At 37.9% G+C, this 20,164-nt stretch overlaps 1 protein-coding gene across 7 annotated transcripts in view; it reads left to right on the top strand.

The window, feature by feature from the left end:
- The window catches only part of AKAP8 (A-kinase anchoring protein 8), a 37,257-nt gene extending 18,657 nt beyond the window's left edge, over positions 1-18,600 (top strand). For 3 of the 7 annotated variants that reach the window (XM_058173956.1, XM_058173958.1, XM_058173954.1), the window contains 6 exons: positions 1,255-1,348; positions 5,216-5,357; positions 5,922-6,015; positions 9,235-9,365; positions 13,540-13,635; positions 16,534-18,600. In XM_058173956.1, the coding sequence (XP_058029939.1) occupies positions 1,255-1,348; positions 5,216-5,357; positions 5,922-6,015; positions 9,235-9,365; positions 13,540-13,635; positions 16,534-16,965 (989 nt within the window). In that variant the 3' untranslated portion in view covers positions 16,966-18,600. Of the gene's footprint in view, positions 1-1,254; positions 1,349-5,215; positions 5,358-5,921; positions 6,016-9,234; positions 9,366-13,539; positions 13,636-14,927 lie in introns of all 7 variants that reach the window. The other 4 variants (XR_009153953.1, XR_009153952.1, XM_058173957.1 and 1 more) reach the window with 4 other exon arrangements.
- Positions 18,601-20,164: the final 1,564 nt, after the last annotated feature.

Genomic DNA, 20,164 nt, shown 5'->3' with positions numbered 1-20,164 from the left:
ATTCAGTGAAACAAATGTCTGCTGTGTCTAGTGTCATTGGTATAATGACATCCACAAACAATACAGATCTCCGCAATGCCCTCTGTTTAATTCAGTGAGATTCTCCAATAACACATTTCACTTTCCCTCAATTAGGCTGCTCAGTCAAGATTTCATTTTAGTTTATTAGAATATAGTAATTGTCTTTTTATCTAAACCACAGCCGTGGCCTCATTAAACCTAGAAGGTTACTATTGTAATAATACACCAGATATCTATAAAACTTGAACATGTACCTTGGAAGCTTCCTTCTTCATCTAGTTTTATATTTTTAGATTATTTTAATTGAAAAAAATCTAGGTGACAACCATCAGCCTCAGGAACAATCCATATTTCCATTAATATCTGACTTCCCCTATAAATCCCAGAGGTGCTCTTAGAAAATAAAATGATAAGTGGCAGTGCTTAGAGAATTACTGAGCTAATGAATGTTTTTAAAGTGGCAACTTTGTCCATGGGAACATTCCCCTATCTTGTTCTTAAAATTCTACATGCACCTATTGTTCCAAAATAGTTGGTGAGTTCTGCCCTAAATGCTTATAAGCAACACCTCAGAAGAACTGAAATCAGTATTTTATTTGTTGTTAGTTTATCAAAATTGAAGCACCTTTGAGTGATTCAGCTCCTACTGGCATCATAAATTCAAATATGTAATTTTCCTTGTCAGTAAGATTGAATAACTGAGTTGTAACTTGTCTTTCACTTAGAAGCTCAGTGGCAAAAAAAAAAAAGTCCTCCCATTTGTTTTTCTGCACAAAAATCCTGTGAGATAGGTTGGTCTGAAAAAGAGAGCAACCTATAAATTTTCTCTGACTGTGTGTGGACTAGGTTTTTCCTGCTTCTAATCCAACACCTTAACTACTACATTATACTGCCATCTTTCATTACATGTTTACTTTGATTTCTCAGCCTAATGAACAGCCCTGCTGTTTCCTGGTGATCTCCCATCCAGGTATTAAACAGGTCTGAAGTGGCTTATCTTTTCAGATTAGCCAAATTAGGTCAGTTTTGTATTTGTGTTAAGACTTTGCGTATGTGTCTGAGTCTATGATGTATAAATAAATGTTTTAAATTACATTAGACATGAAATTGTGGTAATTCTTTCTTAATAATATTCCCACAAGATTATCAGCATAGAGGTCAAAGAGGATATGTAGATTTTTAAAAAAAATCATTCTAAAACAAATGTTGCCTCTTAAATATAACTTTCTGTAGCAACTGGTGATGGCGGTGATGATGATGAAGAGGCAAAACAAAGAAAAGAGAAACAGAGGCAAAGGGATAGAATGCGTGACCGTGCAATGGACAGGTAATTAAAACAAAAATCAGTTTAAAGTAGGGATGCATAAGATTGTACTTACCGAGCTACATATCAAAATCTAGTGGGTAGGGTAAAGAGAAAAATTAAACTAATTTATAGATAAAGATAAACGTATAATTTACATATCACTCATTATTTTCAAGTTATTTACTTATTTAATTACCATTTTTAATGTATTATACTTTGTTGACAATTATTGAAACCTTTATGGTTTATATCCAAACTTTTGTGGGATATATACAAACCTGCAACCTGAGGTGCTTCTCTGGTATAAAATATTTATTTCAGTATTATTAATATGTTTGCATGATTAGGTATCGCTAGTTTGAAACATTCTAAATTTCTGAAATGATAGTCAGAAGACAATACCCTGTATTGTTTAATATGATTTCTGTGATTAAAATATAACATTGGTGCCTGTGGCACTGGAATGTTCCCGTGCTTGAGATTTTGGAGCAAGCTCTGCTTTTTGCAGCATTCTGTATGAAGCAATGGGGCTCCTGCCAACTGTCTTCTGAGTGCCACAATGGTAATACATTGCTTGTTCATTTTAATAGTTTTGAGTGTTTTGTTTGGCATTTATAGGGTTTATGACTATCCCTGCTTCTGTTAGAAAGAGTCACAGTTGTGGAGGCAGGCTTCCTACTTTTGATGGGCAATTCTGATGTCTTTTTTATCCCATTGATGGTAATTGTGGAAGTTTATCTTTCTGTAAGGGGACGCGGTGGCTCAGGGGCTAGGATGTTGAGCTTGTTGATTGAAAGGTCGGCAGCTCGGTGGTTCGAATCCCTAGTGCTGCTGCGTAACGGGGTGAGCTCCCGTTACTTGTCCCAGCTTCTGCCAACCTAGCAGTTTCGAAAGCACGTAAAAATGCAAGTAGAAAAAATAGGGACCACCTTGGTAGGAAGGTAACAGTGTTCCATGCGTTGAGTCATGCCAGCCACATGACCACGAGACGTCTTCGGACAGCGTTGGCTCTTCAGCTTTGACATGGAGATGAGCACCGCCCCCTAGAGTCGGCAACGACTAGCACATACGTGCGAGGGGAACCTTTACCTTTACCTTATCTTTCTGTAAGGTCTTATAATATTGGCCTCTTGTATTTGTAGACTAAATGTCTACTACATTTGGATTCTTGAGTACCACAGATGCATCCAGAACAGCATAACTGGACACACTTATTACATTTGTGTTTCAGTCGTACTAAGCCCAGTTATGGCCAGACTATGCAACAAACCCCCACCAAGCAGTAGGCAGTAATTTAGCAGGAGACTTTGACCCCACCAACTCAAGGCAGATCACTAGATAAGGAAAGGTGCTTTTTCAAAAGGCAACTGGACTTCTTTTTCCTTGAAGACGTTTTGCTTCTCATCCAAGAAGCTTCTTCAATTCTGGCTGAATGGTGGAGGATGGAAGGATTTATATTCCTTGCAGTCATCAGGTTGTTAGCACTCTTTCTGAGAGTTATTGAGACGACGTGGAGGTTTATCTGTGCCCTCAGAGTCACCTGAACAGTGCAAATAGGCTGGAACCTTCTTGGAACTGCCTGTTGCTTCTTGGGAAACATCATTTGATTGGTGGTTGGGAATGGTGTTAACTCTATTTTGATTGGCTTATTTGTCAATCAGTTATTTGTGGTTTGAAACATGTAATCTATCATCTAGTCAGGTGTTTGATACAATTCCTAGTTTACAAATACTAGGAATATAATTGATAAGGTATATATCTTACAAACACAGAAATTGATCTAAGTATGTGCTAATAATCATAGATTTCTGCACAGATATAATGGATCCACAAATACATTCAAACTCCTTAATTGTATCCCCATTCATAGGGAAATTATTTCAACTGTTATTAATATTTGCTATAGCATACAATATAAAAACAAAATAAACATATTTTTTTTAATTTACATTTATATCCCGCCCTTCTCCGAAGACTCAGGGCGGCTTATATTGTGTAAGGCAATTTATATTTAATATATATTATTGTATATTATTATTATGTATATATTATTATTATAATATATATTATATATTATTGTGTAAGGCAATTTATATTTAATATATATTTATATTTATATTTAATATATATTATATATATTATATTTATATAATACAATTTATATTTATATTTATATTATACTACCATTACTTTCACATTTTTAAAACAATTTTCATGGGAAAAGGTGAAACCTCTTATATCAAGTGTTACATAAGCAATGTAACTGCATCAAATTATTCTAAATTTTTGTTTTTAAAAAATGTGTTGTTGACTTAAAAGCTACAATTGATTTTTTTTCATATTTCTAATAAGGAATTTCAGTGGCACTAAAATCAAAAAGTGCCAAAATGCTTAAAATGAATTGTCAAAAACCATTTTAAATTAAACTTAGTTTGGACTTCTGTTGTTAAAAACAGCATCCTCAGATCTGAATTGTTCAATACTGTGAACAAATATTATGAAAACACACATACAACACAGACAAATGACTGATTTTAAAACTGGGATTTTGTATTTAGTTTTATTCTATAATAAGCCTACTCTATATTTGTCTAATTGCGTGTATAGACTAAATGCATGTAATATAAGAAAGTGGAAAACCTTAAAGTGCTGCTGTTTAATAATATATTTTTCAGTTGTTCAAAAATTGTTTCCTACTTTTCTCTTTGTATTTTGCATGTTGCTGTTTAGGATGAAGTAAACCTAGGATCTTTTACTTAAGATATTGTAACCATTCAGGTGTATTTTTAATTGGGTTGCTTAATAAAAATGAATGTAATACAGAACTTAATGCAGTGTTTTTCCAGAAGAATATCTGTGAGAGTAGAGATAGTTTCTTGTTGAAAAAAAAATACTGCTAAAACATTATTTTTTTTATAATGGTAAAACGAATATTCAACATCAATCTATGGGTGTGCTACAGAGAGTTCCCAGTTTAAGAACAAGTTCCATTCCCAAACTCTGTCCTTAAGTTGAATGTAAGACAGAACAATATTACTGTGAAATACTATGTAGGTAGTATTGGATAATGAACAACTTGTTGTCTATTGGAAACATTTCATATTTAACTTTGAATTTTGCTATAGTAGGCTCCATTCTTAACTATCGTTCATCCTTAGATCAGGGCGTTCTTAATTCGGATACTTGCTGTATTTGCTTTATTAAAATGCTTTATGTCAGTGATAGTGAACCTTTTAGACACGAAGTGCCCAAACTGCGCGCGCATGCCCAACGTGAAAGGTGCGTGCGCATGCATGGATATGCATGAACATGCACAAGCACAGCAGAGACCCGAAGATCAGCTGGCCGGTGGGAGGCAGGGCATCCCAACACCAGCAACGCGGCAAGAGATAAGATCTTTTTCTTTCATGAGCTTCTGTTTCATCGTTTGCAAGGAAATAGTTCATGAAAGAAACGCCACAGAGATCTGACCTGGGGCGATGGTGCATGTGCTCTGCGTACCACTTCTGGCAGGCATGCCGTAGGTTCGCTATCACGGCTATATGTTATGTTCAGGGTTGGTATTCACTTACCTTCGCTACTGGTTCACAAATGTGAGCATGCAAGCAAGTGCGCTATGCTCGCGCCCGCCTCCACACATGCACAGAGGGTAAAAAATGGGACGTGATGACATCCGGGCGGGTGGGTGGAGCCTCCCGACGCCAGCACTACCAGATCGCGCGGATAGAGCCAGCTGAATGTTGGAGAGAACACTTCAAAATTAAATTAGGTCTTAGTTTTTGTCAAATTTATGGGATGAATTGTGCTTAATTTATTAATTTACAAATTTAACTTCATAATGCTTCATACTTTTAAAACTGCATTTTATAACAAAATGGTTTCTTATAGAATTCAGTTTGCCTGCTCCATCTGTAAATTCCGAACTTTTGAGAATGAAGAAATGGAGAAACATTTGCAAAGCAAATTTCATAAAGAAGTCTTGCGATACATTGGAACCAAATTACCTGATAAAACAGTGGAATTCCTGCAGGTATCTTCAGAAAATCCTAAATTGATACAAATAATTATAAACAATTAACTGTCTGCACTGTTGAACAGTTTGATTAATTTAATCATTCAAAAAAGTGCAAAACTATTAAAACATTTGTTATTGTTGTTATCGTTACTTAGATTTATTATAACCACTCGCTCCAAGCAGTTAAAAATACCTGTAAGTAACATAAAATCTAGACTGAATATTTCAATGCTCATTTAAATAGTTAAATTTCCAAATTAGACAAGATGTTAAGGTTGCTTGAAGAGTTACACAGTTTAGTTCATGGGTTTTTATAAAACTAAATTTAATGTTGCTATAAATGATTTGTTAGAGCCACTATTAAGGCTTCTGCTGTACATTTTTGTAACTGGTAACTAAGGCTTTCATTGGAAAAATGTAATTGAAATTGTACATTGCTATTAACTATCTTTCTGGGAAAATTGCATTGCCATAAGGCTGGAGGTGTAGTTGGCAAAAACATATCTTATTGGGCTGCTTTTATTTATAATTTAAGGCCAGTAACTTGTATATTTAATATTTTCTACTCTCATTCCCTAGAAATACATTGTGAACAGAAACAAGAAAATTGGGAAGCGCCGACAAGAGCTGAGTGAGAAAGAGGGTACTAAACTAAAACCTGACCCATTTAAAGGTAAGAACATTATTAAGAGTAGAAGACCATTTGATATGCATTAACTGAAGACCATTTGATATGCATTAACTGACATCTAGATATTGTACACAATGCTGCAGTGATCTTAATCCCTAATTAAGGGATTATGTTTAAGTAACCTATTTAGGGGTCCTCACTTATGTCATTGCTGAACAAATGATATTTTGAACTGGTCCTTGAAATAATAGATGTTATAGTGCCCCTACAGTCATGTGACCAAAATTTGGCCACTCAACAGCCCACCTGCATGGGACCTTCCGCCTGCCTGTAACCCATGTCTGCCCTTTTGGATACCCTGCACTCACTGCCCCTACCTACCACCCCCAGCTGACTTTTGTCAACTTCCTCTCGCTGCTGACGAGTCAACAGCTGGCTTGGGCACTTGTTGGCTTCAGCTCCTCATTGTGCACAGCATTTCTGAAGCCTTCCAAGGCCTTGTACAGCCCACTGACTCACTAAGAGCCAGACTAGGTTTGCCTTGTCAGCAATGAGAGGAAGATGGCAAAAGTTAGCGGAGGACAGTATGGACACTAGAGGCAGTAGACAGCAGGATGGCCAAAAGGGGGGGATTGGGAAAGCAGAAGCAATAACAATTGCACTTAGACTTACCATGTTTCCCCGAAAATAAGACCCTGTCTTACATTTTTTTGAACCCTGAAATAAGTGCTTGGCCTTATTGCCATGCACTCAATTGGGCTTATTATCAGGGGATGTCTTATTTTGGGGAAAACAGGGTATATACCGCTTCACAGTGCTTTCCAACCCTCTCTTAAGTGGTTTACAGAGTCAGCATATTGCCCCCAACAATCTGGGTCCTCATTTTACCCACCTTGGAAGGACGGAAGGCTGAGTCAACCTTGAGTCTGGTGAGATTCGATCTGCCAAACTGCTGGCAGACGGTGATCAGCAGAAGTAGCCTGCAGTGCTGCACTCTAACCACTGTGCCACCCCGGCTCTTAAGCAAGCACAGCAGGGCAGGGTCCTAGTCTAACGATGGCACATAATTTTGGCCTAATAGGGATGTAACTGGGAATACTCAAACTGCTGTTGCTAAACGATATGATCACTTGATGTTTTACCTAAGAACCACATCACTTAGTGACAGAAATTCTGGTCTAGTTAGTGTTATTGAACAAGAACAAGAACAACTCATAATACACGAAAAGAAAGTCGACAACGACTAACCTGAGACAGAATGAATATAGTAGATAATGCAGTCCCATGCAGGTGGAACAAAAACAATCAAACCAACAAACAAGGAGGGAAGATATTTTTCTCTTGTCAAATGACTTTTTTGTTTTACATTCATATTTTGGTCTTCCTTTAATCAGGGCATTAAACAGGAGATTATTCTCTTTTTATTTTAACCCTGTGAAACATTCAGGCTAAGAAATTTCATTTTATTTTCCTCCCAAGAATTCAAAAAGGCATATCCCTTATCCAGAACTTTCCCACTAGAGCAAAGCTTTCCTTGGTCGGACTGGACAGTCCTTGGGATATATATCACTCAATATAGTTCATTTGCTGTGAGTGCCTTGAGTTTGGGTTTAATTGGTCATTTACAGCAGTTCCAAGGATAATGTAGAGATTTGAAAAAGAACACTTAGAACACTGAGTTGTGGGAGACTGATCTAGCATCTGCTTTTAGGTTCAGTCTTTACTGTAACCCAACATATCTACAGGCACCCGATTAGGAAGGTAGCCTTATGCATCAGAAAGTCAGAAGATGTGAAACTACCAGTTTGTTCTGCTTCAGGGAGTTAGTTGAGTAGAGTAGAGTATGAATGTATAGACATGAGCCCTGCAAAATGGAACAACTCGCCATGGAATAATTTGCCACAGGACAATTCACCATGGGACAGCTCATTGCAGGACAATTGAACAATTTAATTTAATTATTTAAAATAAATGAAAAAATATTTTAATTTTTGTCATTTACATTTCATTCTGTCCCTCCTTTGACATCCTTTCTTTATAACAATTCTGTTCTACCATTTCTTTGATATTAGTTAGTTGTGGCAAGTTGGCCCTGGTGAGTTGGCCATGGCAAGTTGGCTGCGATGAATTGTCATAGACCCCGAGCCCTGGTGGCGCAGTGATTAGAATGCAGTATTGCAGCACAGGCAAACTCAGCCTAGAGTTCGATCCTGATGAGGCTCAAGGTTGACTCAGCCTTCCATCCTTCCGAGGTCGGTAAAATGATGACCCGGATTGTTGGGGGCAATATGCTGACATTGGAAACCTCCCAGAGAGTGCTATAAAGCAATATGAAGCGGTATGCAAGTCTATGTGCTACTTGCTATTGCTAAAATTAATATTGGAACAAATCCTTTCTTTGACAACTCTGTAATGCTTTACTGAATAAAACTTGCTTAAGGTGGGACTTTTGATTTCAGTCACACTTCTTCTGGTGATGGCACTTATGGCCTCCTGCTGCATTTGGAAGTTTGGAGAATTGAACTGTGCTCCTAGTTTCTAAAATGTTGTGCAATCCTATATAAGATGGAGTGAACCGAAAACAGGCAGAGACCAGTGAAAGAAATTATTTTCAGATTTATATTACCAATTCCTTAGAATCTCATAAGAACTTTAATCAGGAATCTTGAATTACTTCATTATCAAAAATGTAAGAACTCCATACTCTAAAATCATTTTTCCCTTGCACCTAAAATATCTTTCTTTAATGTTAACTTATTTTATGTTTACACCCCTGATAATGCTATTAGATATTACATGATAATCTTAAAAAGACAATTTTCTTCATAATTATTTATTTATTTTTATTTTGGTTTTGCTTTTTTTATAAATAACACGATGGCAAACATACAAAATACTCCATCCTCCTCCTATTGGTCAATCCAAGGTCACCCAGCTGGTTTTCATACCTAAGGCAAGGCTAGAATTTACAGTCTCTTGGTTCTAGGGTCAGCACTTTAACCACTACACCAAACTGGCTCTCAGTGATGTTACTTTTAAAGGTTGTAAGGGTTGACAGACGTTTTAATAGTGATCATGACCATATGCACATTTTTAAACAAGAAAGTCTGGTTTACGTATTCAGATTATAGCTATTGTTCTGGTAAATAATATGTGTTTCATTTCTATTACCCCAACATTGAATGGGAACAACTTTTATACTTTTTAATAGCATATCTAGGACTTTGTCAATAACTTTTTTTCTAATTTATATTTTTTCAGGAATTGGCCAGGAGCACTTTTTTAAGAAGATAGAAGCTGCTCACTGTATGGCTTGTGATATGCTAATTCCTGCACAACCACATCTTCTTCAGAGGCATCTGAGATCTGTTGATCACAATAGGAATCGCAGAGTAAGCAAAATAAATTCATTTACTTTTGGACAAGACTATTACCTCTGAAGATAACAGCCTTGAAGCAAATAATTTATTTTGTTACCTATCTTTCATCCAGGGATCAGTTAAAGTAGAAAGAATTTTCATGTCACCTTTTTTGTCAGTCAAATCATTTCAAAGTGGTATACACTTTTATCAAACTCAGACTATTAATAATGTCCTGTGAAAAAGTAAATACACCCCATGTAGTTTTTTTAAAAAACGTATGTAGACATATCTTCATAACAACATATAAAGAAAAGGTGTAATTAAACAAAAAAAAAACCCTATGAAAAATCGACTTAACAATCATTTATTCAATCAAAAATTGGCAGACATGCCATATCCTTCTGTGGAAAAAGTAAGTACACTCTTGGCTGTAATACTTATATCACCCTCTTTGGCAGAAACAACTTCAAGTGAGGGTTTTACTATAACTTTTTCACAGTCTCTCATATTGTTTGGGATGATTTTTTTCCATTCCTCCATTTCTTTCAATTGTACTGTGTTTGAGGGGTTCTTGCATGCACAGCCTGGTTCAAATCACCTCACAACAATCTTCCTAGGATTTAAATCTGGGCTTTGATTTGGCGATTCCAGATCTCTCTATTCATTTTCCCCCCACCATCCCTTGATGGATTTACTGGCATTTAGGATCATTGTCATGTCTGAAGGTCCATTTTTGCTTGAGCTCCAATCTTCTGACAGATGTTATCACATTATCCTCAACCACCCTCTTGTACAATGAAGAATTCATAGTGGATTCAGTGATGGTGAGCTGCTCAGACACTGATGCCGCAAAGCAGTCCCAAACCATAACATTTCACCATGATGCTTTGGAGATGGCATCAGGTCCTTCTGCTGAAATGCTATTTTTGGTTTTCATCAAGCATGTCTTTTGGAACTGTGACTAGATAACCCTATCTTTACCTCATCTATTCAGAGTATGTTGTCCCAGAAGTCCTTGTTTTTGTTCAGATACTCATAACTGAACTTTAATTTTACCCTGATGTTCTTTCTGGACAGTAAGGTTTTCTCCTGGTTCACTTATACAGAGATCTAATTTATGTACCTTCATTCCTAGAACAGAATAGAATAGAGCTGTAAGGGTCTTCTAGTTCAGCCCTCTGCTCAAGCAGGAGAACCTGTATAATTTCAGACAAGTGACTGTCTAGTCCTGTGATGGCAAACCTATGGCATGCATGCTGGAAGTGGCACACAGAGCCATCTCTCCGGGCACACCAGCTGTTACCCGTTGCTCTTCCGGGTTCCAGCCAGCTGGTCTTCAGGTCCGCAGGAGCACCAGAAACTGGAAGAGCAGCTCCCTGGCGCACACATTCACATCGGCCAACTGGTCTTCACACGTGCATGCGCACCAGACACCGGAAGACCAGATGACCAGTGCGCATGCATACACCAGAAACCAGAAGCTCATCTACTCAACTGCTCTTCCAGTTTTCGACGCTCCCTCACGCACGCTCCCACACTCAGTGCCAAAAAGGTTTGCCAACACTGGTCTAATCTCTTCTTAAAAACCTCCAGTGATGGAGTGCCCACAATTTCTGAAGGCAAGATGTTCCACTGGTTAATTGTCCTCACTGTTAGGAACTTTCTCCTTAATTCCAGATTGCTTCTCTCTTTGATTATTTTCCAACCATTGTTTCTTGTCCTGCCCTCCGGTTCTTTGCAAAATAATTTGACCCCCTCTTCTTTGTGGCAGCCCCTCAAATACTGGAATACTGCTATCATGTCACTGCTAATTTTTCTTTTCTTTAGAGTAGCATACCCAAAACCTTCAACAGTTCTTCATATGGTTTAGTCTCCAGGCCTTTGATCTTCTTAGTTGCTCTTTTTTGAACTTTTTCCAAAGTCTCAACATCTTTTTTGTAGTTTGGTGACCAAAATTGGTTGCACTATTCCAGGTGTGGTCTTACTAGGGTTTTATAAAGCGGCACTAATATGTCACATGATCTTGATTCTATGCCTCTGTTTATACCACCCAGGATTGTATTAGCTTTTTTCGCGGCGGCTGCACAATGCTGGCTCATATTCAAGTGATCATCTACTAGGACTCCAAGGTCCTTCTCACAGTTACTGTTAATGGTCTCTTATGGTAGACCTCTACACTTTGGCTTGAGACCTCTACACTTTGGCTTGGGTGGCAAGGTCTAAATGAAAGGTCAGATGGCAAAATTCTGGAGTTCTTAGCAACTTACTTCAGCATCTGGCATTCTGCTCTTGGGTTGAACTTGTTGGAACCACCTGGCCTGGGCAAGTGGCAGTTGTTTGAAAACCTATCCTCTTGTAGATGATCTTCCAAATAATGGGATGATTACTATCCAATTGTTTGTTGATCTTTTGAAATCCCTTCCCAAACTCAAAGATATCTCTAAACTTCTTTCTAAAAGTCTTAGAAAGCGTTTTTGATCTAGACCAAGTTGGACCATACACAGTAACAAAGAGCAAATCAGACTAAATGTCTGAGGTTTAACTAAGACAGGTTCCAGATCATCACTAATGATTTCTAATCATTTGCACCTAATTTGATGCACTTGATTCATATGTTGGGAGGAGGGATGGGGCATACATACTTTTTCCACATGTAAAATTTGCATTTATGGTTTTTTTTAAATTAATGTTGAAATTAACATAAAATACCTGTATATTAAAATATGTGAAAATATGTTTAAAATGTCAAAGGAGTGTACTTACTCTTTCACTATTGTTTGTGTGATAGTTCCAGTTTGATACCAACAATCCTGCTGTATAAAAATCAGAGGTTAATGTAAGGTTCAAAATCAGATACTTATGCTTGTGTTCTCAGTACTGCCAATCCTCTTATCGAGTGACAGACACTTTTCAATTTAAGTAGAACTGATGAATACTATAGAAATATTTCCATAGTATAAGGGCTGCTTTCATTTTTCAGATGCATTAAGTTTGCCTTTTTTTGCCATTAAACTAAATTGTGATTATTAGTTGTTTTAACCCAGACTGATTAAAAAAAAAAGAGAAGCAATGCTGTTAATGGACCTGATCTCAGTCATTCTTATTGCAGGAAGGAAAAGGACAGTTTATGACTTATAAACTTAAGAAAGTTTTTGAAATATAAATGGTTTGAAGTATTGTAGAAATATAGTATCACTTTTTTCACTAATAGATGGTATGAATCCACTTTAACAGAAACATTTAAATAACCTTTTCTTTGCGCAATCATATTTTAATTTCCTGTTCTATATTCAAGTTTTATAAAGATTTTGATTAACATGATTTGGAAATACTTCCATGAGTGGAAAATGCCTTCTAGACATGAAAGGAAATGAAACCTACTTGAGGGTCTGCTGAAGGAAAATGATTTTGGTTAATTTTCTCCAAATTGGGACAAACTAGGAAAAGTATAGTGGGGCTTCATAGGACAAGGCAAACTGCAAGAAAAAACTGTTTTATCTTGCTCTACTTTAAAAATAAGGTCATATAAGGGAAACTATAGATCTCTAGACCAGCGGTTCTCAACCTGTGGGTCATGACCCCGTTGGGAGTCGAATGACGATTTGCCAGGGGTCGCCTAAGACCATTGGAAATATGGGAAGTATACTTGCGAGTTGAAGGATTGCGAATTCGGCTTCAGGCGCGATGAATTAAAAAAGAGAAATCTTTGCTCTGATGTCTCCCTCTCAAGCCAGCTGCAATCATTCCCAATTGCTAGCCTAATCTGGCTTCAGGCGTGATAAACTTAATAGGGGAGGAATCTCCGCTTTAATGCCTCCGCCCTCAAGGCAATCACAAGCAGTTCAGATCACTAGCCAATACGGCTTCAGGCGCGATAAATTCAAAAAAACAGTTTGCCGCTTTTTTCCCCCTTCTACGGCTCCTGAAGCGCGCTGAGATCGCTGCCTAAAAAAAATTAATTTTACGATTGGGGTCGTCACATCGTGGGGAATTGTATTAAAGGGGTTGCAGCACTATGAAGGTTGAGAACCACTGCTCTAGACCAAGTCCTATGTAGGCCAAAACCCAAAAGGTTTCTTAAAAAGAATCTACGGACTGTTTTTAATCTTAAATATTTGCAATTTTCCATGGCAATCTCATGTTTATTTTGTACTTAATCTTCAGAATTACTGAAGATTACATATATTTTATGTGCTCTTTTCAGACGATTGCTGAACATTTCAAGAAGGCTAGTTTTCATGTTGCTAAAAGTGTCCTAAATAGCAAGCACATTGTGAAAATGCTAGAAAAGTACCTCAAGGTAAGAAAGCAGGATATTTGCTGCTCAGTCCAACTTCTGTCAGAGCAGTGGAGCAGAAACTCCAGTTTGGTCTTGACTGAGCATTTTCTTAGTTACTCAGTATGCCGCGTGTAACTTTCATAAAATGAAGAAACAATGCTATTTGTCTAGTTATGCATAGTCTGAGCCTAGAAATAGTATGGAATTCACTTTTTTCCAGATACGTTGGATAAATTGGATACTTATTCTAATGATTAGCAGAAAATGTATAAGAAGTTTATACTGTAGCTGTGTCTAAGTGGTGGTGAAGGAATTAAAATTAAATCTGATGAGAATAGTATAGTAAAACCCTAAATGGGAACTTAGTGCCCAAATTCAGTACTGCTTGAAATATTTTTGTGGATAAAGCACTGGGTTTCTTGCTTATAGCAAGGAATGATCTTTCTTGAAAGAAATAGCTCTGCTTTGATCTCCCAGCATTCCAAAGTCAAAGCATTTATTTCCCTGTATTCCCAAAAATCCTATATGGAAATAATTGACATCAGCGTAGCTAATCTCAGCTGTTAGACATTGATATGTCTAACATATGACAAAAATACTTGCATATGGCTCTGTGGGTCATGGTCAGATTAGCATTTTGCCTTGCTAAGAATTGAAAAGACAGTACAGTTTCCAAAGCAGGAGTATGTTAAACCCATGATGGAAAGAGTACATGCCTAGATGGGCACTTGCATGTCATGTGAAAATGTCTGGTGACCATCAAGGGTTTTCTTATGTAGCATACCTAGTCATAGATAATTGATGACTTCCACTTCTGAGAGGAAAGATTGCAATCGTCTGTCCAAGTGAAGATGAAAAGCAAGTTTGGCTGCTACTATGTCCTGGGAATCCAGGAGCAATCCAAGATTCAACAGGGACCCTCTTTTGGCAAACACGAATCATGGGATCTTGTGTGTCTGCACCCCCTCTCACTGGCAACACTTTGGTCTTACTCAGACTGACCACCTGCCAATTAACTAGCTCCTGCTAGGCAAGCACTAGCAAAATCGAGACACTGCTCTCTGGGTCCATTGAAAGAAACTTTGAGCTGAGAACATCAGCCTCTTAATAGTACTGATGGCCCATATATTGAGGCTGTCTTCCCTTAGCGGCCTCTCATACACGTTGAACAAGAGGGGTGACAAAATAAACCCTGCGGTAGCTCACACGAGAGAGCCCTGGGGCAGATGAGCAGTTGCCCAGTGCCACCCTCTGGGATCTCTCGGAGGAAAAAAATGGAACCACTCAAGCGCAACTCCGTCTACCCCTGCTAGGGTCCGCAGGTGCCTCAGCAACACCTCATGATCAACAGTATCAAAGGCTGCCGACAGGTCTAACAGAATCAGCATGGACCCCTGACCTTTGTCCATCAGCAGGAGGAGATCTTCGACCCACCCAGCACTGTCTCCGTACCATACCCAGGTGCAAAACCAAGCTGAAAGGGGTGAAGGAAATCTGAGGATTGCAGGTAATGCCAGAGATGCCCCATCAAAACACTTCTCATCACCTTCCCCAAGACAGGAAGGCTGAAGGCAGGGTGAGATTGTTGACATCAAGAGATGAGTCTTGAATACTAACCTAATGCTTCCTGTCCTAAAGGATGATGGCACCTTGCCCTTCCTGAGGAAGCCTGTGACAGTCTCCACCAGTCTGGGACTCTTAATCCCTCTACCCATTTTCTTTAATAGCGATTAATAGGCAAATCCAAATTGCAGGGTAGAGCCTAATGCTCTTTAAAAAGTCCAGAATATCAATAAATAAGGCCGATTGGCTGATTTTTCAGCCAAAGAAGATGGTGCTACTTATGTTACATATGCATGAATCTTCTTTCATGGAAGCAGTAAGGTCTGAATTTGATCCTGCTGGATCATAGAACAGATTCTTAATTTCTGGATACAGGAATCATTACTGTATTATTTAGCCCAGTTTGTGGGTGGGATTCATTGGATACAGAGAGGCATAGGACTCTTCACTTACTGTCCCCATGAAAATAGGAATTCAGAAATTGTTGCTTCTATGTGACCAGGTAATTGAGTAGATTCTGCCCTTAGCATGCTGCTGCTATTTGTAGTACACGTTAGAGGAGAGTTACAAGGATGGGGAGTAGGGAACATAGTGATTTTGGTTATCGTGGTATGGGCAGGCATATCATTAGTGTATGCCTGATGCTTTCATATGGTATTTTCTTTATTAAAGAACTAAAATCCTCTTTAGAACCAAAGCTCTGTTCCTGTGGTAGACAGTGCCAAAACCTGACCTCAATCTGAGTAAAATTAGCATGGCTTCTATATGTACAATTCCCAGTACAGTTGTCACAGAGTGTTCTTGGACAGAAAGTAATCTACTTAATAATACCACTGAAATCTGTAAGTATCCATTATTAATTATAGCTCTGAGTCAATGCTGGACTTTGCTAATAGGATCTGAGAGTCAGACTTGTTGGCTGTTGAATAAAACTGGCCATTTCTTAAAGATTGGAGTTTCAGCCCCTAAATTGTATTCCCTATAAGTAATTTGAGAAATGAATAGTCTTCAGAGGTCACAAGTACTGTATTTTACCAAATATTTACTCCATTTATTGTAAAATTGCCCGTATAAACCCACAGTGAACTCATTTGAGTCCTTTCTTCCTACTGTAAGTCAGAGACTTAGCCAGTCTCAGGATGTTTAGTGGCCAACAATGATATGTAAAAAAAACCTTGAATAAAATATAGAAACAATTTATTGGGTAATTTGAGACAGAAGAAGCTCTTCTGCTCTGAAGTAGATGCTCACTTTTCAAACATTCAGTCTCAAACTTCTGTGTTCTAGGTCTTAGAGTCTCTAAGACAAGTTCAAATGGTTAAGCACTGATAACATTGTACTTCCTCCCTTCATCAGGGTGATGATCCATTTACTGATGAAAGTATTGACCAAGATGTTGAAGAATCTGAAGTTTTAGAAGGTGCTGAAGGTGAAAAGGAAAGTGCTACAGTAGAGAAAAGGGAGAATACTGGGGAGGTGCTCGAAACCAGTGAAGTCAGTGAATCTAGTAAACCAGAAGAGGATGAAGCACCTTGCCCTGCTACAGGTTTTTCAAAAGAAGAAACTGACGTGAAGGAAGAACAGGCAGAAGAGAGAGCAGGCATATCAGAAACAACAGAAGTACCTCCTCAAGAAAACCTTGATGAGAAAGCCAAAGAGGTCCAAGTGGAAAAGCAGCAGTTTGTGGAGGAAGGGAAGGAAAACGCCCCTGAAATAATAACAGCTGAAAGCAGCAGTATTGAGGAGGATCCTGTGGGGCTAACAAATACAGAGCTGTCTCAGGAATAACCAATTGGATGATTGTGTGGAGGTGTTTTTCCTGCTTTGCTATATAATCTTTTCAGTACTTCCTCTTCATAATCTTTTGATGTATATTCCTGAATTGTTGCCAGCTTTGTTTTTATCTGAAGCAAAGGATTCATCTTTCTGTATGGGAAACAGTCTCGTACTGTAGTGTGAATAAGATAGAAATTGGCAAGCTGGTCAGGTTCCTTAGCTGTAAATCGATACCTTCCTGCATTTAGAACAAATAGAAATAAATAAATGTGTTGGTATTGAAATCCTTTTGGCTTTCACTTTCCGGTGCAAAAAGGAAATATGGCTTCATTTTGAAAACAGAATTAACCTTCTTATTAGGGAGGGTGTAGGTGTTAAATGTCTTTATTTTTCCCTCCTGTAAAGTTGATTATTCATTTAACTTTCTGGAAAAAGAACTTGCTGCCATAACGACTGTTAATGTCATTTATCCAGTTTGCAGTATTGCATGAAAAATCTATAATTATATACAAAATGTTAAGCCCAAACTTACTGTATATCACATTTGAGTTGTCGTTTATGCTGTGCATTATTTCAGAAGTTGTACAGGGAATGATAAACTGGTGCTTCTTCATTATGATAGAGAAGCATACACGAGGAGGAATGTTATAGCAACACTGCAGTCTCACTTCCCTCTTTGTCTCCCAAAAACTGTCAGAGAGGTATTATTCAGAGAGTAGATTGCCAAAAACTGCTCTAGGCCAGGAATAATGAAGCAATATCAAGGGCAGTAAAACATAGATAAATTGTTATGATTGATGCTTGTAGCATAGCATTTGAAAGTAGAATGAACACTCTTCTTTTGTTGAATTAGCAATTAAATAAACTTCCAACATGGCACATTACTGTCTGGTGTTAGTTTAATTGGCTGCAAAACAGGCACTGAAAACATAATTTATTCAAGCTAAAAGGATTGACTGTTGTAGTTCAGGGTGCAGATTTCTTATTTCAAAATGACAGAGCTATTAGATAAAAAAAACAAACTTTTCTGATAGTGTATAAATATTAATTCCAGGTCAAATTTTTGTATCAATTATATAAGATAATAGCACTTTCAACTTTTTATGAGAAAAAAACATAGACAAAAATATTCTCTAACAATATTGTTTTATGTTTTTTTTCTGCATATAAATGATTTTAAATGCATTGCATATGCTCCCAAATGTTGATCGTACCTAAATCACATGTTCTTAAATTATTTCTAAGAATTTTTCTTTTGTCAGTAGTTGTATATTCAAAATGGGCATAGGAATCTTTATATTCTATCTAGTTGCTATAAAAAAATGTAGATGTTTGCTAAGATCATATTATAAAGCTCCACAAAAGTGCCCTATTTTGAAGTTTTATTTATTTTATTTAATATATTTATATTCCGTCCATGTCCCTGATTAGAAACCCAACTATGCATAAAACAAGAACCAAGGATGGTATGGGAATGAGGTCTTACCTAGTTATCGAATGTGTGACTACCTATTTTAGTAAATGCACTGGTTTCCATTCACAACAGCTTGTAAAGCAGTCTATTTGGCTTCCATCAACGTTTGTTAGTAAAATCATTCAGAACTGTTGATAGCCTGGAATTAAAATACCTACTGTTGGCCATAAACATTTTTCTTTGCATTTCATGGGTGCTCATTTCCAAGGACCTAGTCATCACATTGTCCTTAGTGACTTGTTAATCATCCTTTATAGAATAAACCACAGATTCTACATACTATACACATGGCTGATATGCTATAACTCCAGCTATTTAGCAGAACATGTGCTTTGTGGGCAGAAGTTTCTAAATTTGTAATTTCCAGCTGGGGAGCCCATGTTCATTTTCTGCAAGCAAAACAGTCACATGTCTACTTAATGAATAACAAACTGCTAATTGCATAAGTTTTTATTGATCGATTTCAGAGGTGGTATTCAGCAGGTTCTGACCAGTTCTGGAGAACCGGTAGCAGAAATTTTGAGTAGTTTGGAGAACCGGTAAATTCTGACTGGCCTCGTCCCCATCTATTCTCTGCCTCCCGAGTCCCAGCTGATAAGGAGGAAATAGGGATTTTGCAGTGACCTTCCCCTGGAGTGGGGTGGGAATGGAGATTTTACAGTATCCTTCCCCTGTCACGCCCACCAAGCCACACCCACAGAACCGGTAGTAAAAAAAATTGGATCCCACCACGGATCGATTTACTTCAGATACATGCACAATAGTCAGAATTTGGAAAGACCTTGGAGGTGTATTCCAGTGCCTTGCCCAAGACAAGAATCCTCATACTATCCCAGTTAAATAGCTTGCCTAAGTTTGCTTGAAAACCTGCCATGATGACATGAAACCATGACTCCAGAAAGCAGACTGTTCCATTGCTTAATGTTGCTTTCAGGAAATTCCTTCTAATTTCAAGCTGGGATAATACATCCATATCCTTTTCCCTGTGACAGCACCAAGTGTTGGGAAATTGCTATTGTGTCTTCCTGTAGTCGAAGAAGGCTGAAACATTTAAAATTCTAAGAAGCAAGGTAATACTTGGAAGTGGAAACATCTCCCCAATTCACTGGGGTAAAAGGTGGAGAGGAGGGATAACACAATCACATATGCAAAATTTTGATGTTATTACTTAACTCAATAAAATACAGATAGTCCTCAGGTTACAACCATTCATTTGACCATTGTTCAAGGTTAGGATGGCACTGAGGGAAGGGTACTTAAAATAGATCCTCGTAGTTACAGTCATAGCAGTGTCCTCACTATTGCACTGCTACAATTTCCAGTGTTCTCTGCCAGCAGGAAGTCAGAAGTTGCAGTCAAGTGAGTTCCTTGGTCAACAACCCATGTGGTCCTCGCTTAATGACTGCAACCAAGACTAACTGCAATCTTAGAATTGCCATTGCTAAATGACATAATCACATGACATTGCACTTTATGACCACGTTGCTTAGCGATGGAAATTCCAGTCCCAATTGCCATCATCCCCTGACAGCTACCTGTATAGTTATATCTTTCTGTGGAGTTTATCCTTTGGTCTGATCTACTAATGGAGGGAACATTCTTCAGACTTCTTTAGGCTGGACATACCTAGTTCTTTAAGCCTCTCATCATCTTCACTCCACTCTTTCCAGTTCAGCATTTTCTTGTATTATGATGATAAAAATTGGGTATAGTATTCCAGGTACGATCTGATCAGCC

Source organism: Ahaetulla prasina, chromosome 2 (genome assembly GCF_028640845.1).
Source record: "Ahaetulla prasina isolate Xishuangbanna chromosome 2, ASM2864084v1, whole genome shotgun sequence".
In the NCBI taxonomy this organism is placed as follows: domain Eukaryota; kingdom Metazoa; phylum Chordata; class Lepidosauria; order Squamata; family Colubridae; genus Ahaetulla; species Ahaetulla prasina.
Note: the sequence above shows the minus strand (reverse complement) of the source record. Positions and strands in the feature narration are given on the sequence as shown.